This window comes from Nyctibius grandis, chromosome 4 (genome assembly GCF_013368605.1).
Source record: "Nyctibius grandis isolate bNycGra1 chromosome 4, bNycGra1.pri, whole genome shotgun sequence".
NCBI lineage: Eukaryota > Metazoa > Chordata > Aves > Nyctibiiformes > Nyctibiidae > Nyctibius > Nyctibius grandis.
Genome location: NC_090661.1, coordinates 98,972,530 through 98,993,502, shown reverse-complemented (window position 1 = coordinate 98,993,502; position 20,973 = coordinate 98,972,530). Strand labels below are relative to the sequence as shown.

The window sequence follows — 20,973 nt, the reverse complement described above, 5'->3', positions numbered from 1 at the left end:
TTTCCAAAATGACCGGTAGCAGAGCAGACAGTTCACCTCACCACGTCAGATCACGATAAACATGTAGCAATGTGCTGAAGAGTTTTCAAGGCCTTTACCAAATGCCTATCCACAAAACACCTACTATTCCCAAACTTCAACTAGGTTTCCGAGTTTTAGTCTAACTGTATGTTTCCTTGCAAAACGAGGTTGACAAAAGTGCTGCCAAAACAAAAATTATACATATAATATACACACACAGAGATTTCCAACGCAATACATTAGAAAAAGGCAAAGCAGAAAGTAATTTTGCAAAAACTGTGTTGGAACATAAGCCCAGACTGGCAGAAAAAGAAGCACTTCATACAAATCTAAAATTTCCCCTGAGAGTACAGCTTTGACATACAAGGGCAGTAGTCTTCTCACATACAAAACAGTCTTTCTTCAGCAGTGACTGTGTGACAACCCCTCCCCATATAAGGTGGTACCTTGTCATTCACAGATGGTCACCTGACAACCACAAGTGACATTAGTCCACTCCCTCATTGGGAACACTCCTCTCTTATCTACAGCAAGTATATTGGTTACTCCACCCCCACCTGAGCCAGACAACCTATCTTCTATCGTCAAACTGCAAAGCACAAAATACTTATTACTCAATCTTGGTGATACAACAAATCTATGACTGCACAGAGCTTCCTAATGTTGGCTGTCAGATGTCAAACGAACCCTGAGATCAATTCTTATTACATTTTACACAATTTAAAATTCAAACTGAAGAGCTTGTTCTTTTCTGCTTCAAACTATGATTCAAGATGCAAACCGCTCTACATAGCCAGATCCCTATGACACCTGGCTGGACAAATGGTGAGTGCGACAGACGACAGAAACAGAACATTTAACTGGACGGGGGCCTTACTGGGACAGACTTAGAAAGTGGCACAACCTCTGGCACTGAAAGTCACTCCCATTGCAAAACTCTGAATCTTCATCCGATCAAATTTTAAGTGACATGGAGAGTATACGATTCATTACACTAATGAAATCCCACCAGATTCTCTCCCTGGCTATCTTCAAAGTCTTCAGGAAATTGCCATGTGACAGTCATCTGTGCAAAGCTACTGGCCAGACTAATGCTTAAGAATTACTTTCTTTAAAAAAAAATGAAAAACAATGTAATCCGCAAGAAATAAAACCTGTAAGGATTGCACAATGGAATTAGCAAATATATCAGCTACCTAGATACCTCAGGAAAGTAGAAATAATATTCTAATGCTTTTATCCCTCCCACCCAAAAAAAAATGTAGTCAATCTAAAAAAATGTTTCAAAGTCATACTTGGCAAACATTTTGTTCAATCTACAGAGGTGTACTCCACTGATTTCCCGATATATTAATACTTATTTTAGCTAAGATACAACAGCGTTGAATCGAGTCTTAGATTTTGGACTCAACATGTACCAATGCAGTAAAATTTAAAATATCTGATTTCTAGATGCATTTCTGCTGTTTAGGGCTTTAATCTCAGACTGAACGCACTTCCAGAAAAATTCATTCCTTCATCTGAAACTCTTTGAGCATCAGATTTTAGTTTGATGTGCATGCGTTCGGGCCTTAAGGCTTTAGAAGAAAAGGATATTAAAACCAATGTTAAATTAACAAGGAAGTTAAAGGTGTCTGCTTAACATGTTATTTTCACAGAAGGAAAACAGAAGATAACACCGAAGAGGAGCTTAAAAAAAGGGAAAACATGAAGTACACCCCTGAATGGAAGTACTAACAACTTCTAATTGCCGAAACAAATACGCTGATCAACGAACTGAAAACATGATGATCACCCCCTCTCCCTAGACACAGAACTGAACACCAAGCATTAAGCACACGCTAGAAAGTGGAACACAGACACCCCAAGCAGCTTATCCTTCCTGAAGCATTAACTCCCGCCAGCTGGCAGCGACAGGCACCTCAGCGAGCCCTACAGGGAGAAGATTAGGGTCTGACCGACACGCAGAGGGCCCAGACGCCGACTAGACCCGCAGCAGCCCTTGGTGGGCCCTCGCTCGTCTCCTCAGGGCTCCCACCGGCCCCACAGCCCGTTACCCAGCGGCGCGGAGGGGTGCGCACCCCCTCTGCGCCGTCCCGCTTCCCTCACAGCGGCCCCTCAGCACCACCCGGCCGTCTTCCCTTACCCGCTGCCAGGAGAGCGGGGTTCGGCGGTACAGCCGGAGCTTGGCTGACCGGAATGAAGGGCACAGTGAAGGTGAACTCGGTGGCGGAAGAAGAGAAGAGCAAGTTGGTGCCACCCGTCGCCCCAGGCTTCGCCGCCGCCATGGCTGCCCCCCGGCCACGTCCCTTCCCCCGCGGCTGCCCCGCCCTTTCCGCCCTCAGCGCTTTGCCCGCTTCTAAGATGGCGGCGACGCGCCCTGACGGTCTCTCCGCGTACGGGTGAAAAGAAGAAGGCGGGCCCGGCCCTGGCAGTGCCGCCATTGCCGCAGGAAGAGGAGGAGGAGGAGGAGGGCAGCGGAAGCGGGGAGCACCCGTGCTGGGCTTGCGAGCGGGAGTTGGCGGCTGCAGGGCGCCGGCAGCCCCCTGCCTGTCCTCGTCCCCGCCATGCCGTGCGTGGCCGACTGGCTCAACAACCCCTTCAGCATCGTGCAGGGCATCTTCGGTGAGCGCGGGCCGGGCGGGGCCGGGATCCGCTCAGCAGCCACCCGGCCGCTGTGAGGGCGCCCGTAACCGCGCGGCGGCCGGACGGGGCTTTCCCTGCCGGGGAAACGGGGCGGCGGGAGAGCGGGCTTTCCGTCACGGGGAAACGGGGCGGCGGGCGCGGCCGGGGCGGGCGAGGCCGGAGGAAGCGGGGAGGGAGAAGCGCCCGGGTGAGCTGGGAGCAGCAGCGAGGGCGGGTGGCCGCTTCCTCTTTCCCCGCCGGGAGCGGGCGGGAGCCGCGGTCCCCAGGCCTCCGAGGGGGACTCCTGTCCTGGTGCCTCACGCCCGGGCAGCAAGATCTGCCTCGGCTTGCCAGGGCGGTTAGGGGGGGAAAAAAGAAACCAAAGCGTATGTTGGATTTCAGGAGCAATATGTGCTGCCTACATGGGTTACTGATCGGTGGTAATATTACCAGTGCCATCAGCTGAAGTTATTGCAGTGCTAGACTCTATCCTAACTAAAAGCATGTTGAAATAAAAATTTCTGCAGTGAACATAAACCTGGAAGTGGTACCTCACCTCCTCTGCTTTCTCGCTGGGTGTATGCAGTGTTTCAGAGCTTTTCCTCACTTCCAAGAGTGACTATATTCTTCCTAGTTTGCTTGAAAGGGCATAAGGTGGGAAGTCAGTACAATTATGAGAGTCATAAAGTAGTCTAAAAACGTAGTCCATCGCCCGGAATAGAAGTGAATGTTTAAATTGCTTACTATGTTAGGAGAATGCTGAACAGAAGTCTCTTTAAGTGATGCTTATACTCAGGTAAATGTTTTGCTTGTAGCCCAAAATGTTCCAAACTCTGACTGGGAAAAGAAGGTAACTGAATACTTCAAGGAGAAGTTAAAAGAAAATAATGCTACTAACTGGGTAAGATTGTTTTATTCTTTTAGAGTTATGCCTTTCTTAAGTTTTATCCTCTTAATTATTGCAGTGACATGCTTTTGAGAAGTTCTTCCTTTTCATGATAAGTACACTTAAGAATTTTAGGCCTAGACTTTGTGGTATGTTATTTACATCTCAGTTGCTTTAATCTGTGCATAAAACAAAGATGTAAAATCCTGACTGAAACTGGAGAAGCCAATCCACTTGACTTCAGCATACTGCTTTGCCCTGGGCCGTAACTACTGAGTTACTACTATTTGTAGTGCCAGTAGATGGCAGGAGCTGACAAATACTGTCATTTTTGAAAGTGTTAATGCCTGCCCTTCTACTGTGAGTCTGCAGTAAGGGTTTGTACACCACAAGTTTCTGAACTGCTCTTTATAAACCCCCTTCTCACATTATCTTTTATCGCCATGCTGCAGACTTCATGTGGGTTGAAGAAATAGCTGCTTGGGCTTTCAGGTTTGAGGAAAAAATACTTTCTGCTAAAACTGTGCCTTATTGGGCTGGATCAAGCCTGGTTTTCGCAGTTTAGCAAGGAAATTATGCTTTAGGTCTAAAAATAAAGCATGTGCACTTGAGTTCAAAAGGTGATATTTTTCTAAAAGACTGGCGAAAACGGCATTGTGGAACACTGCTAAGCGGATTAGAAACTTTCATGTTAAATCTGTTCTACTTATGGCTAAAAAAAAACAAGGGAAAATGATTTGGTTTCTTTTTTCCTTCTGTCAGTGAGTGTATTCTGTAATTAATATTTCAATGACAGTTTAACTCAAAGTGTAGATGCCAAAATTGTGTTCAAATTACAGCATTAGAAGGAATTGAAAGCACATTTTCTTACTCAAGATAAACATGAGGGAATATATGTTTGTTTGTTAAAATGCCCTTTCCTATAGGGCCACTTCTGTGTTTTTGTTGCATTTTAATGTTGGATGTGTTGGTTTTTTTCAACAAAGAGTTTATCTTCAAAATTAGAAAACTCTATCCTTATTGCAAGTCTCATTATTTCAAGTTATACCACATGCCTAGGCGTTGATTTTTTTTTTTTTTATTCTGTTTTTCCATTGTCATGTAAGAATATATGAAAAAGACTCCCCCAGTGTGGACTTGGAAATTAACATACAGGTTTTCCACGGCCTTTTGTTATAAGAAATTGTGCGTGCAATTGCTGTGGTACTACTGGTACATAATACGTAGTAAAAGTGCTGTTAAGTGGGAATAACATAAGTAATAAATTCTATTTAATACTACAGCTGCAATAACTCCCAGTTTAAGAGTTAGTTTCATATCTTGTAGAGTTTTCATACAGTTTCAATGACCAAAATGCATTTCTTTATAGTCCAGTATCTTTTTTTAATATCTATTCTTTATAGTCCAGTGAGAAATGAACGGGACTGGTGGCTTTGCAACTGGAAGAATTTGGGATCTGTTAAGTGTCTGATATTCATAACTATTATCTGTAACAGCTATTGCAGAAACTTCTGGTGTTGAGATATACACACTTCGTTACTGCTTGGTTTAGGGCAGGAGATGTACTCAGAAAATACCAAGTATGTTACCTGATGAGGTACTGAATTGTCGGAGACAATCATAATAACAACGACAATACAGGGTTTGAGGCAAGTAACTGAACAGTGGGATATGCCGGGTGATCAGAGAATGAGTTGGTGACAGCTTTTGTGCTGGTTTTGGCGTACTTCAGGGCATTTCTTAATATTTATATACCAGTTGTTCAGAATACGCTCTTTTTTATAGGTTCCATCACTGAATGATGTTCCTGTACATTACCTAAAACCCAACAGTTTAGTGAAATTTCGCTGCATGGTTCAAGATATGTTTGATCCTGAGTTTTACATGGGAATATATGAAACAGTTGACCCAACCACAAATGCACGGGTAAGTGAAATACTGATTTATTCTTTTAGTAAATGTTTATCACTTTATCCATTCTAGTCCTCATATTTCTCTAGTTTCTGAGTTAAACCTATGGAATCTGGACACTAATAGTAACTTTATATGGCTCAAATGGCATCAGTAATACAGCACTTCTTATTCTGTTGACAAATAAAAATTACTAAAGTTATGAAAGCTTCGGCAGTATGTCTTTGAGGGACTTGCAACTGCGGTGATTTTGGTGTAAGTAATTCATATTCAGGATGGTGTCGAAACAGAATGATTGCATTGCCTTTTCCTTCTTAACAGGTTTTGCATTTTGGTAAATACAGAGATGTGGCGGAATGTGGGGTAAGTTATACAAATTTTGAGGTTAAATATTAGACAGAAAGATGCAGTTTGTAAGTGTGGTGTAGCTTATTTGGTACTCACCAGTGGATTTCTGGAGATACTGCTCTTAAAATGCAAAATTAATCTCAGGTTTGGAAAGCAGAGTATTCTTAACTGCTCATGGGCATTCTAAGTTCAGCAGGCTTCAAGCCGTTACCGTTGTATTTAAAACTTTTTGCTCTGTGGGAGAAGGGAAATGCTCTTGATCTTGAAACTTTCTGCTATGGAAAACGATTTACTTCTGGTAGCCCAGTGCTATTAGAATCAAAGCGTTATAGATACAGACTGTTTGGATTTACTGTTTCAGGAGTATGTAGTCTTGCATGTTTGTTGTAACTTCTGGCTGAGTAACTGAGCCTGTAGGATTAGTTCAAAAAAAACCAAAAACCACTCTAATTTCTAACAAAATTTCTACTGGTGTTCTAGCCTCAGCAGGAAATTGATTTGAACTCCTCACAAACAGTCACCTCCGAGAGACAGACTTTCTACTGCGTTCCAGTGCCTGGCGAATCAGCATGGGTGAAAGAAATATCTTTTTTTGACTGAGGTAGTGCTCTGTTATACGAACAGTGATCGCCAACTGATTCATTAGATTTAAGGCGATAAGTTTATTTAAACGTTCTTTTATTTTGAGTGAATCAGGAGAGGTGGTGGGTGTAGAAAAAAATAAAAAGGAAAAATTGGTGGTGTGCTATATGCACAAAGAGGATGCAAATGAATTTAGAAGGATTGCTTTTTGATTTAGTAGAGGTTTAGACTAGATTTTCATGTTTGCTTGGGAGGATCTTGAAAATTTCTGTTAATTTCTGTTTACAAATGCTTAGAAAAAGAGAAACTTCAATTGAGCCACAGGCATTCCATTGACATTTTCTGATTAAATCAGGACAGTGTTACATAGTGAGTGTCTCCTACAAGAACCTGTAAAAACACCTGTAGCTGAGCATGTTAAGACAATAATTCCTGGAAAATTGAAGTATTGTGGTATTAATAGTTTGACCACAGTATGTCATTTTTTCAACGAGTACAGGAAACATTTTGGGGAGAAAAACATCATCTTTAGTTTCTCATAGTAAATTGAAGTTGAATTATCCGAGTGGAATGGATACAGGATGCTGCTTTTAACACCTTTTAGGAATTTTATATTCTATTCTCCAAGTTAGTGGGGGAGAGGTCTAGAAAACTTAAGATATGTTGCATTTTGTAAAAAGATAAGAATTTGATGGTAAATCTACAATGACTTCATATTTCATATTTTGAATTCAGAATTTAAGGAAACTGCTACTTGCCATTGGCACAGAATGCCAATGCAATTTTAAAATTAAGCTAACACAGTTTTTGTAATAAAATGGTTGATAAGCTTTGAATGAAGCTTACAGCAAGGTACTGCAGCAATGGAAATTTAAAGTGAGATGCACTATTATGAAAATAGTGAACATTATTTCAATGTTTGCCCATCATGCTAAGAAAAGGAAAAGTGTATTAGCTTTTTCAAAATTCATTTACAAGTGTAGTATTACTAGTATCTTACAAGTATGTGAACGTTTTCTGTGTGTTTCTTTTTAAAGTAATAATAATAATAATTGTATCAGATAGCAAGTCTTTAAATATTATTATAATCTCTGTTCTTTAGGGTTGAGATGTGGGAGAGAAAAAATTCTTGAGATTTTGAGTGGTACCTGACCACAAGCATCTTCTCTGGGCGTAAAAAAAAAAAACCTTTTTAGAGATAGATGGTGGAATAGCACTCAGTGGTTTTTAGTTTCTGTTTTCAACAAAGCCAATGACTTCTGTACACTTCTTATGCAGGTTATTTATATATCTAAAGAGATGACATCTACATAACCATTTGGATCATTATTTTAATGTATTGCTCAAAATAGGATAATATCATTTTGGTTTTTCTTTTTTTTTAAAAAAAAAACCTACTTTGCTTGAATTTCCTCAGCTGAGTCTGTTTGTCCTTAATCCACAATTTTACGCATATATTAGTGCAAGCCAAGCTCGAGTTAGTCCTTCAACATCCTACACACCAAGTCGCCACAAGAGGAGCTATGAGGAAGATGAGGATATGGATCTGCATCCATCTAAACAGAAAGAGCAACATATGGGTAATAGTTGTTATTGATGAATACGTTATGTTTCCAGAATTTGCAGAAATTTCATTTTCAGAAATTTAAATATTTGCAATAGTTTGAATCAGGAGTGTTCACACAGTTTAAGCATTACATTTTGAAAACTGGATTTCTGGCCATGTTTGGATTTCTAAGGCACATAGATCTTTACCAGTACTCTCACTCACACTTAACGTGATAATAGAAAATATGCATTTATGAGACTTTTCTATTCTGATTAAGAGTATCTTCTGTCAAATATATTGCATTATTAAATATTTTGGTCTCAGACGTCTTGTTAAATTAGTTTAATTCTGTGTTGCTCACTGAAGAAAGCTGCTCACTTTTGCATTTCTGTTTAAAAAGCCTATGAATCCTGTATTTTTCAGGCAGTGGAGGTGATATCCATGGGTGTGTGGAGCCAAAGAGATTAGAAACAGAAGCTTCTGCAGGGCATCATCTCATTTCTCCCAACTGCTCCCCTCCACTTGACTTAAATTTTCCATTGCCAGGAGAGAAGGGACCAGCATGTCTTGTAAAGGTAACAAAAGTGGAGAGACGATGAGCATGGCTGTGGCCTCACTGAGGCAGACAGAATCTGAAGTTAGAGTGTAAGTAGTTAGTCTTGCTTTGGTTTATAGGCACAGAAATTCTCTCAAGTGCAGAATTTTGCTTCTACGGATAATTACATTGTTTCTCTTCATGAGTACTGTATGTGAACTGCTGAACTCCTTCAACAGCATTTATTAGATCTTGCACCTTCTCACTACGCTTAGTTTAAAAAAAAAAAAAAAGTCCATTACTGGATGCTTGAGGGTGTAGCTGGTATTGACTCTTGGTATTTTGTTTTTAGCATTTGTCCTCTAATGGAAAAAAGTTGTGATGGAACAAGCCAAAAAACAATAAACTACACACATTTTTGTTGTGTTTGAAATAGTCTTTGCTTCAATAGTGTGCTATATTGACTAGGAAACTTCCAACACAAAATTTCTGTGCTGTTACTGTATTGAATGCTCTCTTATTCAGCAAATCTTGATAAATCAGATTAGAATACAATTGTTTACATTTGTGTAGCAAAAGAATGCCAATAGGAAAAAGCACGCAATCATAGAAACTCATTTTTCCAGTGTAAGCTTGCTGACACTGAGGAGTAGGAGAGACGTCTTCACACAGACTGTTCTCAGTCTGCAGTTGAGCCTCGTGAGACATTTCCTTTTGTCTCTGTTTGTGTGCAGTCCTGCATCTGGCCCATCTGTCTCTGTATTTTATTATTTTCTCTTTGTGGCAGGTCTACGAGAGCTGGGATAGCTTCAAAGTCAATGATGTTCTGGAGGTGTACGGTATTTTGTCTGTGGATCCGGTGCTGAGCATAGTAAACAATGAAGAGAGGTAAGGCTCCCCTGATGCGTGATCCTGAAATGAAGGGAATTTTTATTTCTATGAGCAAAATATTTTGGCTCTCCCCTTAGTACCAACAGGGCAATGTGTAAATACATAACAGTTATGTTTAAGAGGTGAATTTTATCACTTAAAAAAAGCTTGATGTGGAAAGTGTTGGATCCACTGTCCTGTAAACTGAATTCTGTTGTACTCTGGTACGTCCATACCCTGGGATACATGATGCATCTTTTTGTAGGTTGTTGTACAGTCTGTAAAGCAGAAAGTGCTTCTGTAGCTAAATGTTTTGTACTCTTTCATGCCTATTAAACTTTCAGTGAATGAGTGAATAGTGAACAAGGCTTTCAAATAAGCTTTAAAACTAGAAAATGTCCTTTTGAAATAATTTCTTAAGTCCATGAAAGTTTTTACCATGAACAGTTCTGTAGAATATAAAAAAGATTGCGTGTCTGCAAGGAGATTGAAAGTGCCCAAAATGAGTATAAATTGGGTTGATTTTTTTCATTAAAGGTGTATCATCATGTTATACCGCTGATAGTAACTTCGCCTTTCAACTGCTGTTCTGCAATTACTTGCTTGACAAAATACAAACTAATCCAGAAGGACGCAAGAAGTCAATTTTTAAAATAAAACTGTTGACTAATCTAACATATGTACTACTGATGTCTTGAACCATTACGCTTTAAATTATTTCTCTTGGTGATTTTGTTTATCTTTCTGATAAGTACAATATTGAGAGTGCAGTGTGAGTCCTTTATAGTGCCAACTTCTTAAAAGTTAACTCAGCCTGGTCAGCTGCTTTTGGTTGTCATCTGTCTGACAGCTAATCCCAGACTGACAGCTCAGTTGGTCTGTCATAGCTTGTTGGGGTTTTTCCTGCATGTCAGTCTATCACAAATAAACAAAATGGTGGCATTTTAGCAACCTTCTGAATGCAAACAAAAGAAATTTCTTTTAATGGAAAGAGTGGATAGTGTTGGTGGACTGCTGAAGAGGCCTTGAAGTTATGAAGCCTTTCAGCTTTTAAAACCAGTACAACTTGATTAAATTTGTACTAAACTTTACTATCAGCTGATATAGTCACTTTAGGGATTTTAGTTCCTACATAACAAAAACACCTGGAAGGAATTTTGTAAGGCATCATCGGGGAGAGCAAAGCTTATATATCTGAACTTTTCAATTAAGAGGTAATACCTCCAAGTTTGAGCTGAGATACATTAGGATTTATTTACTACTCTTTTGTTTTGTTTTGTTTTGTTACTCAGCTAGTGATATAGCTGTTATGTGCATGTCTAGAAGATCTTCTTGTCAGGCTCCAAAACCCGATGGAATACGAAAATCCCACATGTGCATACACAGACAAATCTAATAAATCATTACTGTATTTTCTTAGAAGTTACTGTTTAGACTTCATTCAGTACATGCTGGACAGAACAGTGTAACATTTTATTTGAAGCTACATCTTATTAAATGGTGCAGCAAATAATAGATGTGGCTTTGTTTGGGGTGTTTGGTTTTAGGTTTTGTTTTTTTGGTGTTTGGTTTTTTTTTTGTTTGTTTTTTTTTTTTCAGAAAAGTAAGATTTGATTATTTTCTGAAAATAATAGACTCAAATTCTTTTGCTCAAGCATGTTTTGGCATTCCTATGTCGTTATAAAATTGCGATTCAGTATTTATGGTGTTTATAAAAAAGTCATAAAGAAGGTAGTTTGAATGTGGGAGGAGTTGCCAGGAGCTGTTGTTTGTTCTGACCTGCTCTGTTCTTGGCCTGGTTCAGCTGCTCTTGGTCAGATGGAGAGAAATTTGTGTGGAATGCTTCTAAGTCCAGTTGTGCTTGTGCCCTTTCCTAGGGACAGCTCAACCCTCGATCCTATGGAATGTATGGACACAGTGGAAGAACAGAGAGTACACAGCCCTCCAGCCTCATTAGTCCCTAGAATCCATGTGATTTTGGCACAGAAGTTACAACACATTAACCCATTACTGCCTGCCTGCCTTAATGAAGAGGAGAGTAAAACCTGTGAGTATCTGAACTTGACCTTTCTCTGTGCACGTGTAAATATGCAGTTTCCTAGCACGTGTGAACAAATACTTCTTTGCTCAGAGACAAATGCGTCGGTGGTAGGGTTTGAATTTAAATCTTGTTAAATGGAGGAACCATTCAACACTACAGAACTGGACAAGATGCAAGTGTTTGTGTTTTATGTGACGCTTATGTGTTTATTTTTCTGAAATAAATGTGATTTATATGAAACTTGTTTTTGCATTCTACGTGCCCAAAGATTTTACCAAGTTGTTTAGCCATAAGATTTTATTTGTTTTCAAATGGAGTGAAGAATTGCTGGAAAATCAGATTTCCAATTTAATATAACAGTGACAATAAGAAACATAAAACATAAAGAATCATAATACTGTGAAGAAAATAAGGCAATTCTGTTTTTAAGTGACTATGCTATTCCTTGTGGCCTATTTGACTGTTACTGTTTTGTTACTGAATTATTGCATGCAAACCTCTCATTGATATTTATCATTTTCTTCCTTGCGTGCCTTCTATTGGTTGTCCTGAGCTGTGCTGCCTGTAAGGGTTTTTTTTCTGCCTTTAATATAGATAGTATGGATAGACTATTGATTTTAGAAATTTGGGTCCAAACTTTACAGCCTTCTGCAAATGCATTACACAATATCTAATTAAAAAAAAAGAAAGCTTTTTCAAGGAAATGTTGAGTGATTCAGGTTATCCAAAGCCAGTAATTGCTCAGTTGGAAAACCAATGAATGTTTGTTTATTTTTCCTAGACTGCTTTGGAGTAACCGTTTTTCTTCATCAAACTGTAATGGAAAGTAAGGTTTATGTAGAGGGAAGAGCGTGAGGAACAACACACTTTCTGACATTTGTCTTTCTGCTCTTTTATCAGTTGTTTCAAATTTCATGTCTGAGCTGTCACCAGTGAGAGCAGAGTTGCTTGGGTTCCTCACCCATGCCCTCTTGGGAGACAGTTTGGCTGCTGAATACCTTATATTGCATCTCATCTCCACAGTGTAAGTATTTGGATGTTTGCTGAGAATTTGTATATTCATCTTTTAAAAGAAATCTCGTTCTATGGGTTCTTCATCACTCTGCAAATAAATGGCAGAAATAGCTTAAAGAGTACTTACCCAGTAGTGCTTTGTCTAGCTAGAGTTGTCATAATAGGCACAGTAAACAGATTTCATTGTCTGAAATAACAGTAAGTTTTGTTAAAAGGCCAGTTTTGTGGCAGTATATGCTTTCAGTGTGCCTTTGAGAGTTGGACAAAATCTCCAAGATACACTTTTAAGCAGAGGTATGAAAACATCTTTTTATCTCTAGCTTCTTTTATTGAATAGAACATGCATCTGACTTCTCAAAGATGGCGTTTACTAACTGCAATAATTATTGTTTGGGTATTAAAAGATACTGAAAGGTACATTCTGGGAATTTGTTTAATTAAATGTAGACATATGTTTAATGGTAAGTTCAAGTGACCCCCATTTAGCATGTGATAGAAATTTACCACCTGAACTGATGCTGTAGCTGAATGTGCCTGCATTGTGACCTGTCTTCGTGGCTGATTAAAGTGGATTTGTGTAACATTCTGTTATGTTGGTTTAAACTGTCACTGGATGAAACAGCAGCATCCTTTGACTCATTAAAATTTCAGGTGTGAAACTTCAGACAATATGTTTGGATTAGATTAAGTATAGTTGTTAGGCTCAAAGTTAATTTTAGTCTTTCTTCAAAATGAAAATGGATTCCAATTTCTAAAAAAAGTAATTTTTTGGTAAATAAACCACTTGTTTTATGGCTTTCAAAAATTCCATTTTGCACGAAGTGAACAGTACAGCAGATGTTTGTTTAACATAAATGTTTGCAGAGCTTTGACTGGACTCGGCATCTTACCGTTCTCATACCTGCAACTGATGTGTAAAAAGCCATAAGATATTTCTCAGCCTCAGTGAGACAGGTGGTATGAAGACAGATCCAGCCATAGTGCTATGGCTGCGTAATTACCAGCCGACAAGATTTGTAGTGGGTTTGTGTTTGCAGTCTGCCCTGAACCCTTGTCCCCATGTAAATATACGTACTTCAATATCAGTATGTGGGGGTTTTTTTTGGATTATGTGCACACTTCATTCTTTCTAGCAGGATTGTGAATGCTCTAACACTTAGACTAGAATGTGTTTTCTCTCTTAGCTGATATCACAAAAAAAAAGTTGAAATTTGTCAAGAATGGGGAGAATATATACAGTAAGAAGAGGGAGAGGAAAGCTGAGGGGAGGTAAAAGAAATGAACAAGCACAATAAGCAGGGACATTGAGGTTGAGCAGTGAGAAAGGAAAAGGCTGAAGGAGTGTGTTTACTGAGTAACAATAGAGCATGAGGAGAACAGAACGTCTGGAAGGCACGTTGCAGGTTCTCACGCACCGTAAATGTCCTGCTTTTGTGCAATGCTGCAAAGCCTTCCACAGCAGCCTTCAGCCTGACTTAGCTCCTTGGACACTGGAGTAAGAAGGAACTGTGGCTGCTATTTATGCATGTATTAGTACTGAAATCCTGCTAGCTATCAGACAGTGCACAACACTCAAACTGATTGATACCTGTGTTCACCATGTTAAGCAGATGCTTACCTAACCTGTGTTACTTTTGGTTTAGTTATGCAAGACGAGATGTGCTTCCTCTGGGAAAATTCACAGTCAACCTGAGCGGATGTCCAAGAAACAGCATCTTCACGGAACACATATACCGCATCATCCAGCAGCTTGTTCCAGCAGTAAGAATAATGGCATTATAGTGCTTTAATGTTTCTGATGGTAGATCTTGGACTAATTGTTCCAGCCAAATAAACACCACTTCAGTTAAAGGCAGGCTTCTTAAACAAAGGCTCCTGCTATCTGCATAGAGAGCAGCTAAAAATGGAGATACAGCTTTCCTGTGAGCTGAAGTCTCTATTTACCCAGTCATCTGGGATGAATATGGGATAAAATCATATCCCCACAGGTATTAAACTGACAGGCAGATGCTGCATACTTTGTCTTTATGGATTGATATGTTTAGACATTTAGGTCATTTAATTATCATGTCGCTACTGTTTATCCCCAAGTTTGTGGATACTGTTCTGCAGAAAATTCATAGTAATTCAGCTTGGGGTCATAATAACTGTATTGCTGCAATAAATTGTTATTTTTTTCGCTCATCCTGGATGTGCAGTACAGGTGATATGAGTTCTTAACAGCATTATTTTCCATTGGGAATTTTTTTTTAAGTGTTTAGCTTTTGGACATTTGGGATAAAGTGTATTCTATATGGTAACAAGTTTTGGTTTACTTACTATGGAGGTTTGCAGTTCTAGCTCTTGCCAAAGGAAGCAGTGTTTACTACGGAAGCTGGAGGAGAGAAAACATGCTGATGAGTTTCTTTTCTCATTGCAGTCCTATCGCCTACAAATGACCATTGAAAACATGAACCATTCACGCTTTATCCCACACAAAGACTACGCAGCCAATCGCTTAGTCAGTGGAGTATTGCAGCTTGCCAGCAACACTTCCCTGGTAGTAGATGAGACTCAGCTTGAGCAAGGACAGCTTGACACAACAGGTAGAACATTTTTTTGTTTTTAAAAAAACAAACAAACAAACAAAAACCCCTCATCTGGAAAGTTAAAAGTTGATATATTTTAAGACAATGATGCTAATTGTGTCCCTGTGATAACTTTCTATTACAAAACTGTTTGTGGTTTCCATATCCTATTTCATTGCTTGAGCTAGCTTCCTGCTAGTCTGCAGCCTTCTTAGACAACTTAACAGCTTGATCTCTTAGGGTTTTTTTCCCTGTTTTACTTTCTGAAAGTTTCTGGTGTTTTGCTCAGAAATGCTTGTATTGAGTCAAAATCTCTATCCTAGACCACAAATGACCAATAATGAAACAAGATGGTTCCTTGTTTAGGATAGCTTTGTTTGCGTTGTAGAGAGCTCTGGGCAGTGTCTTTGACACTTGGTGGAAAAGGCCATGGATTTGAGTAAGACTTTAGACCAAAATACCTCTGATTCATTAGAACGGCTTTTCTGCTCCCTGTGATAATGAATGAAGAAGTGGGGGAAGCTACGCTGCTGCCTTATGCTTTATACTTTTATTGTATATATGGAAGCCATCCCTGAAAACCCAACTGAAAACTGGAGATAAAAAAAAAAAGCTATTACCGTGTGGAACAGAATGATGATGCTATCTTGTAAGCTGATGTACTGCTGTGTTGTGTGCTTTCTCCAGAGCTTTAGACAATTAATTTAATTATAACCTACATAAAAAGAGGTGCGTTGCGGTACCTATTAGAAGTTCAGTAACTGGAGGATGCATAGTACAGGTATCTGGTGATTTCAAAGGAAGAGGAATAGGAAATCACTGGCAGTGACTTTATTTTACAATAAAAATACAATCTTGAGAAACCTGCTAGACTGTGTGATGGTGTAAGACTCTTGGGTCTTCCTAACGAGTGGTGTTCTCTGTCCCATTCAAGCCCTTAGTCTGGCACAACTAGTGAGGTTCAGATTTCAGGTTTATTCTATTTAGAAACACAATCTTTTTTTAATTACTGCTATTAAAAGTTGTTCCTCTACATTATTCGCTTGGTTTTGAGTCTTCAGTATCTTTTTTTGTTACTCCGTTTTAGTGAAGTTACAAAACTTCACTAAATAAAATAGTAAAACTAGTAGAAATCTTTGCATTATGTTTCAAAAAAAAGTCAAACATCAAAAAAACCTCCCATTTACAGAAAAATCTTGCTGTGCTAGTTTATAGGTTTTTAAAGTGTCTAAAAAACCTCAACATTTAATGACGAGTAATATTTTAAGTATTAGAAGCTGCAGATAAAAAAGGCTTGTTCATTTTATTTCATTTCTCTTGGTGTGATGTTGCTCTCTACTGAATTTAGAGTAAAAAAGTAAGAATTTTTAATTTCTTGTTACAATTTTGGGAACAAAATTTAATCCTAGAAAAGAATAAGTATCTTCAGATCCAGGAATTGGTTTGGAACTCTTGAGTGGTACAGCTTAGAGATCTGAAGGGGGAAAATGTCCCAGAAGTAAACCATAATACTAAATTTGCCTTTACCTACTAACTTTGCCTTTATTTACAGTATAGTAAATTAATCTTAATTCATTAAAGGCAAGAACAGAACAGTGGATATGTCATTTGATGCTGAAAAGAAACTCTAATTGTCGGATACTTATCAGTATTTCAAAGGGAGAATTCCAAGAGTTAACGAGTTAATTCATCAGTCTTAACTTTCTAGATGTTAAATAACTTAGTTCCAGGTAAGGCAAGTGACTCCTATAGCAATTTGGCAAAATGATGAGTAAGTTTTTCAGCTGCTCTGGTCTTGCCAGCCTATCAAATGTGTTCTTTATCCAGCAAGACGTTTTGGGTAGGTTTTTTTTCCCCCCCCTTAAATTATACTTTCTGTGAGATAACTGGTAGTGTTTTGTCCTCTTTTGAGGAGAGATTTTTTTTTTTTTAGTTATCTGGCTTTGTAGGACCAATGAAAACATGAGCTGTTAACACATACACTAGCCCGGATAAAATTCAGGCTTGAAATTCTTCAAGAATTCTCAACTGCGGTCTTAAGAAATGGTTGTCTCTATATGGAAGACACCACAGACACAAGAAGAAACAGGATGCTTGCAAGCATTTTTCTACCAGTTGCTCATTAAACAATTGGGGAAAAAAAAATCAGGTCTGACATTTGTTTAGGTCCAGTTGTCAAAGAATTTGTTCTTGCCTTTCTAGGTGTACATAATGTGACAGCACTGGGTAATCTGATCACTTGGCAGAAGGTGGATTATGACTTCAGTTACCACCAGATGGAATTCCCGTGCAATATTAATGTTCTTATCACTTCAGAGGGCCGATCGCTCCTACCGGTATGGCAAGGTCTTCCTGGATTTGGGCAGTAATTACAGTGGGTAGCTACTTACTCAGAGCATGCCATTCCAGAGACAAGTGAAGACAGGAAGGCTGTCTTATGACCAGGGGTGGGTATGATCCTAGCACTAGTTCTCACTCGTGGCTGCAGCCAGGCCAAGAACCTGTTCACAGGAGAACCAAGAGACTGACCTTCCCCCCTCCTTGGCTGAACAGTAGAGTGACAGCAAGGCAGCGACTGGAGTTGTTAGCAGAGATCCCCATGATGGGCACAGCCTGCAGCTACCCTGCTGCTAGTACAGGAGTCTCGGAGGTGATGGGCACATGAACAAAGAGCAACAGATCTGGCACTGACCCTAGAAAAACTGAGCAGCCCGAGCTTGGAAACACTTGATCTTGTGCATTCCAGCTGTAGGAACTGAGCGTTTGCTCTCCTGCCTCTCAGTGAAACTGACTCCTGCTTGAATAGGGACTTCACGCTGGTTTTCAAAAAGGGAACTGCTAAGTATTTAAGGAATGAATTGTCGTACCTTAATTCTGGGAAATAGTGATTTCTGTTGTTTTAGAGATTAGATTAGTCTTGGAATAGAAAAAAAATAGGATGTGGAAAGCAATGATATGTAATTTTATTTTTCAGTCAGATTGCCAAGTCCACTTACAACCACAGATAATTCCACCAAACATGGAAGAGTATATGAACAGCCTCCTAACAGCAGTGCTCCCTTCTGTGCTCAACAAATTTCGAATTTATCTAAGTTTGTTGAGGCTGCTGGACTACAGTATATCTGATGAAGTGACCAAGGTATGGAAGACATCACTAATATGTTTTCAACTATATATTCAGATAGAAAGCACCTTAATAGGAAGTTAACATACTTTCCCATTGCTCTCCCTGTCAGTGATTCTCCTTGAAGTTTTCTAAAAACCAAACAGAAGTGTTTTCTTGCCCTGAATGTGCCTTCAAGGATTTGTACTCTTTGAGTATTTCAGTACATACTTTACACATACCCTGCTTTCTAAAACTCATTTTGAAAACTAATTGTTTTCAAAGGCGAGAACTAACCTGTTTTTACTCAGGCTCGCTTCTTGGCAGTGATGAGTTGAAGTGTTTTGCCTGTAATCTAAGGGTTGTTGTGGTGTTTAGCTCCTTAAAAGCTTGTCTCGTAGTGAAGATTCTTTTTTGCCACTTAATTACGTGCTGTACTGTTCACAGGCAGTAGAAGAAGACTTTGTAGAAATGCGCAAGAACGACCCTGAGAGCATAACAGCTGATGATCTGCACAGAACTCTGCTTGTAGCACGGTGGGTAGCGCTGTGTCCCCTAACTGGAGAGTTTTGCGCAAGCTGGTAACAAATGAAGTCAACGCTTGTAGTCTGCAGTTTGATTGTGGCTGCCTGAGCCTGGCTAGTGATCAAAGGATGGAATTGCCTCTTCCTTTGTTCCGCTTGTCACAGAGTCTTAGTTAGGCAAAGTATTTCCTCCCCGCTTTCTTCCCATGCTTTTGAGTACGTAGGATACTGAAAGGAAACTGGCTTTGTGCTGTATTAGCTTATCATCAAACCTGCCGTGTGAACAAGCTCTTATTTAACTGCTGTTTCTGCTCATTTAGGTTCCTGTCCCTCAGCGCGGGGCAGACGACGCTGTCAAGAGAGAGATGGCTGAGAGCGAAACAACTGGAGGCGTTACGTAAAGGCAGACTGCAGCAGCAAAAATGTGTTAATGGGAATGAACTTTAATATTTTGTGGATGTCGCTATGAAAATTTGTCTAATCCTAGGTGGAACCTGTACTAAGATTGGAATATTGTTTATACCAGTTTTTGTAGATAATTTATACCAAAAAGTTATGGATATTTACCCTTGCAGTCTGAACACACTTAACTCCTGTTCAGCCAGTTAAACATATTTTATGAAATTTTTTTGGAGCCTGTTTTGTAATTGAAAATTGGTAACAATGAGCAATTTGTTTGATATTAAACTTTAATACTGAAGTTGTGTAAAATTATTTCCCTATGATAATAAGAAAATTCAACAGTAGTGATAGGCTCTATTCTGGATTAAGTTTGTGATATAATTCTTGAGTGGGTGAATTCTGAGGAGCAGAGGTTTCTGTTAGCCAGCAGCTGCAAGAAACATTGACTTTAGTACCTAGGCCTGTGTACTGTTGTTCCTACAAGCTGAGGAGCATAATAGCGATTGCACTGTGGTATAAAGAAGTGATTTGATATTACCCATGACAAGGTTCCAGTATGAAATAATACATCTTTATTGTACTTAGAGAAGACCATGAGTTAACTTCTCAGATCTCTCTAATTAGCTTTAAAAAAAAAGCCTTGACTGGAGAATTGATGATCCTCTTGTACTCATACACAACATACCTCTCTTTCTACATTACCAGCAAGGCAGGGTGGTTAAATGGTTTGAATAGTATCAGCTAAGTGTTAAGAATGATCTCTACAGCTCTGGTTCATGCTGTAGAGTTTGAGCTCTTTTTCAGAGGACGTACAGCCCCTCCTGGGCCTTGCAGGACTAGTTTGACAAGGGTGGCTTAAGTAGTGAGACATTAAACCAACATAGAGTCAGAGTAACCCAGAAAGACTGTAGAAGGGAGTGGGGCTGGCCTTGTGGAGCCAGCCTGCCAGAGTTGGGGAGGGAGCTAATTCTGGATTTTGCTTCAATTAGTCCTTTCCTGAAGAACAAAGGCTCCTGCTGAATCACCCTTAAGCTGATACCACCTTCACTTAGCCTTCTCACAGTTGAGATTGTGTGAGCAGGAACCCCCTTTTTTAACCACATTTTTCCTGTTCTAATTATGTAATTGTGTTTTGCTGCACAGCCAATCTAAAGCTGTCCTCCTCATCTCTGCACACTAATAATAATTTGAGTATTTATTATGATAAAACAATTTTTGTGTAGTTTAAACTCAAGCCAAGTTTGATGCCCTTTCAAATCACTTACAGCTTATTTCTTTTTTTGAATGCTAAAATGAATATTCATGATTTCATCTGACTTGTGCTACATGAGCATGAAGTTGAACAAATAGAGGAAGAAAATGGAGTCTCTCCTCCCAAGGCAGCCTGGCTGGAGAGCAGAGTTGGTTTGTCAGATTTTCTTTCAGTGCTGCTTAGAAGACAGTTTTATGCATGTTGCCATGGAGTATTTGAGACTGTCTCCATTATTTCATAAGTATGGACAGTTCAGAGGAGGTGATAGTTCTGGCTCACCGAGCAGAAAGCAAGGCACCAATAGAGCAGACCAGGAGTTTGTTTCCAGGAAGATATGCCCCAGACTGGTGACTAAGCCAGAGTTTTTAAATACAGGAGTGACAAGTGTCCTTGCCTGACATGACTCTCTCAGGACTGCAGAAGTCACTATGTGTTTGTACAGATCAGTTCCTCTTTCTCCTGCCAAAATAATGGCAAAGTAGGTGGCATTTCCTCTCTCTCCTCCAGAAGCTTTGCACGTACCAAGGCTTCAGCAGTTCTTAAGGACTGTCCTCATAGATGTGTCTATGACTTTTTTTCCCCTCCCCTGAGACCCAGGCTGTAGCTGTGCAAAGGTAGAAGAAAAAGAGGAAGGACCTAAGACATGTACATGTCCCTTTCCCCTGACAGAGAGGGGATCTGTAACTGCCTGCAGCCTCCCTTCAAAGAGGAGAGCCAGGCTCCTTCCTGTGGTGCCTAGCAAT

The 20,973-nt window shown here is 39.6% G+C and overlaps 2 protein-coding genes across 2 annotated transcripts in view; one reads left to right on the top strand and one right to left on the bottom strand.

The window, feature by feature from the left end:
* Nucleotides 1–2,641, bottom strand: part of SEC23IP (SEC23 interacting protein) — a 29,109-nt gene extending 26,468 nt beyond the window's left edge. The window contains 3 exon segments of the mRNA XM_068397631.1: nt 2,168–2,336; nt 2,338–2,454; nt 2,456–2,641. Coding sequence (XP_068253732.1) covers nt 2,168–2,336; nt 2,338–2,454; nt 2,456–2,641 — 472 coding nt within the window.
* A 2,742-nt stretch (nt 2,642–5,383) lies between these two features.
* MCMBP (minichromosome maintenance complex binding protein) lies at nt 5,384–19,023 on the top strand. The gene is made up of 12 exons (XM_068397459.1): nt 5,384–5,458; nt 5,765–5,806; nt 6,272–6,364; nt 7,791–7,953; nt 8,346–8,497; nt 9,245–9,345; nt 14,026–14,143; nt 14,802–14,967; nt 17,152–17,285; nt 17,924–18,088; nt 18,500–18,588; nt 18,897–19,023. The coding sequence occupies exons 1-12, from the start codon at nt 5,384–5,386 to the stop codon at nt 19,021–19,023; spliced, it is 1,425 nt and encodes a 474-aa protein (XP_068253560.1).
* The last annotated feature ends 1,950 nt before the right edge of the window (nt 19,024–20,973 follow it).

Coding starts and splice junctions, on each gene's coding strand:
- MCMBP (XM_068397459.1), top strand. CDS start 5,384: ATGGTTCAAGATATGTTTGATCCTGAGTTTTACATGGGAATATATGAA. Junction 5,459..5,764: donor ACCCAACCACAAATGCACGG/GTAAGTGAAATA, acceptor CCTTCTTAACAG/GTTTTGCATTTTGGTAAATA. Junction 18,089..18,499: donor TATCTGATGAAGTGACCAAG/GTATGGAAGACA, acceptor TACTGTTCACAG/GCAGTAGAAGAAGACTTTGT.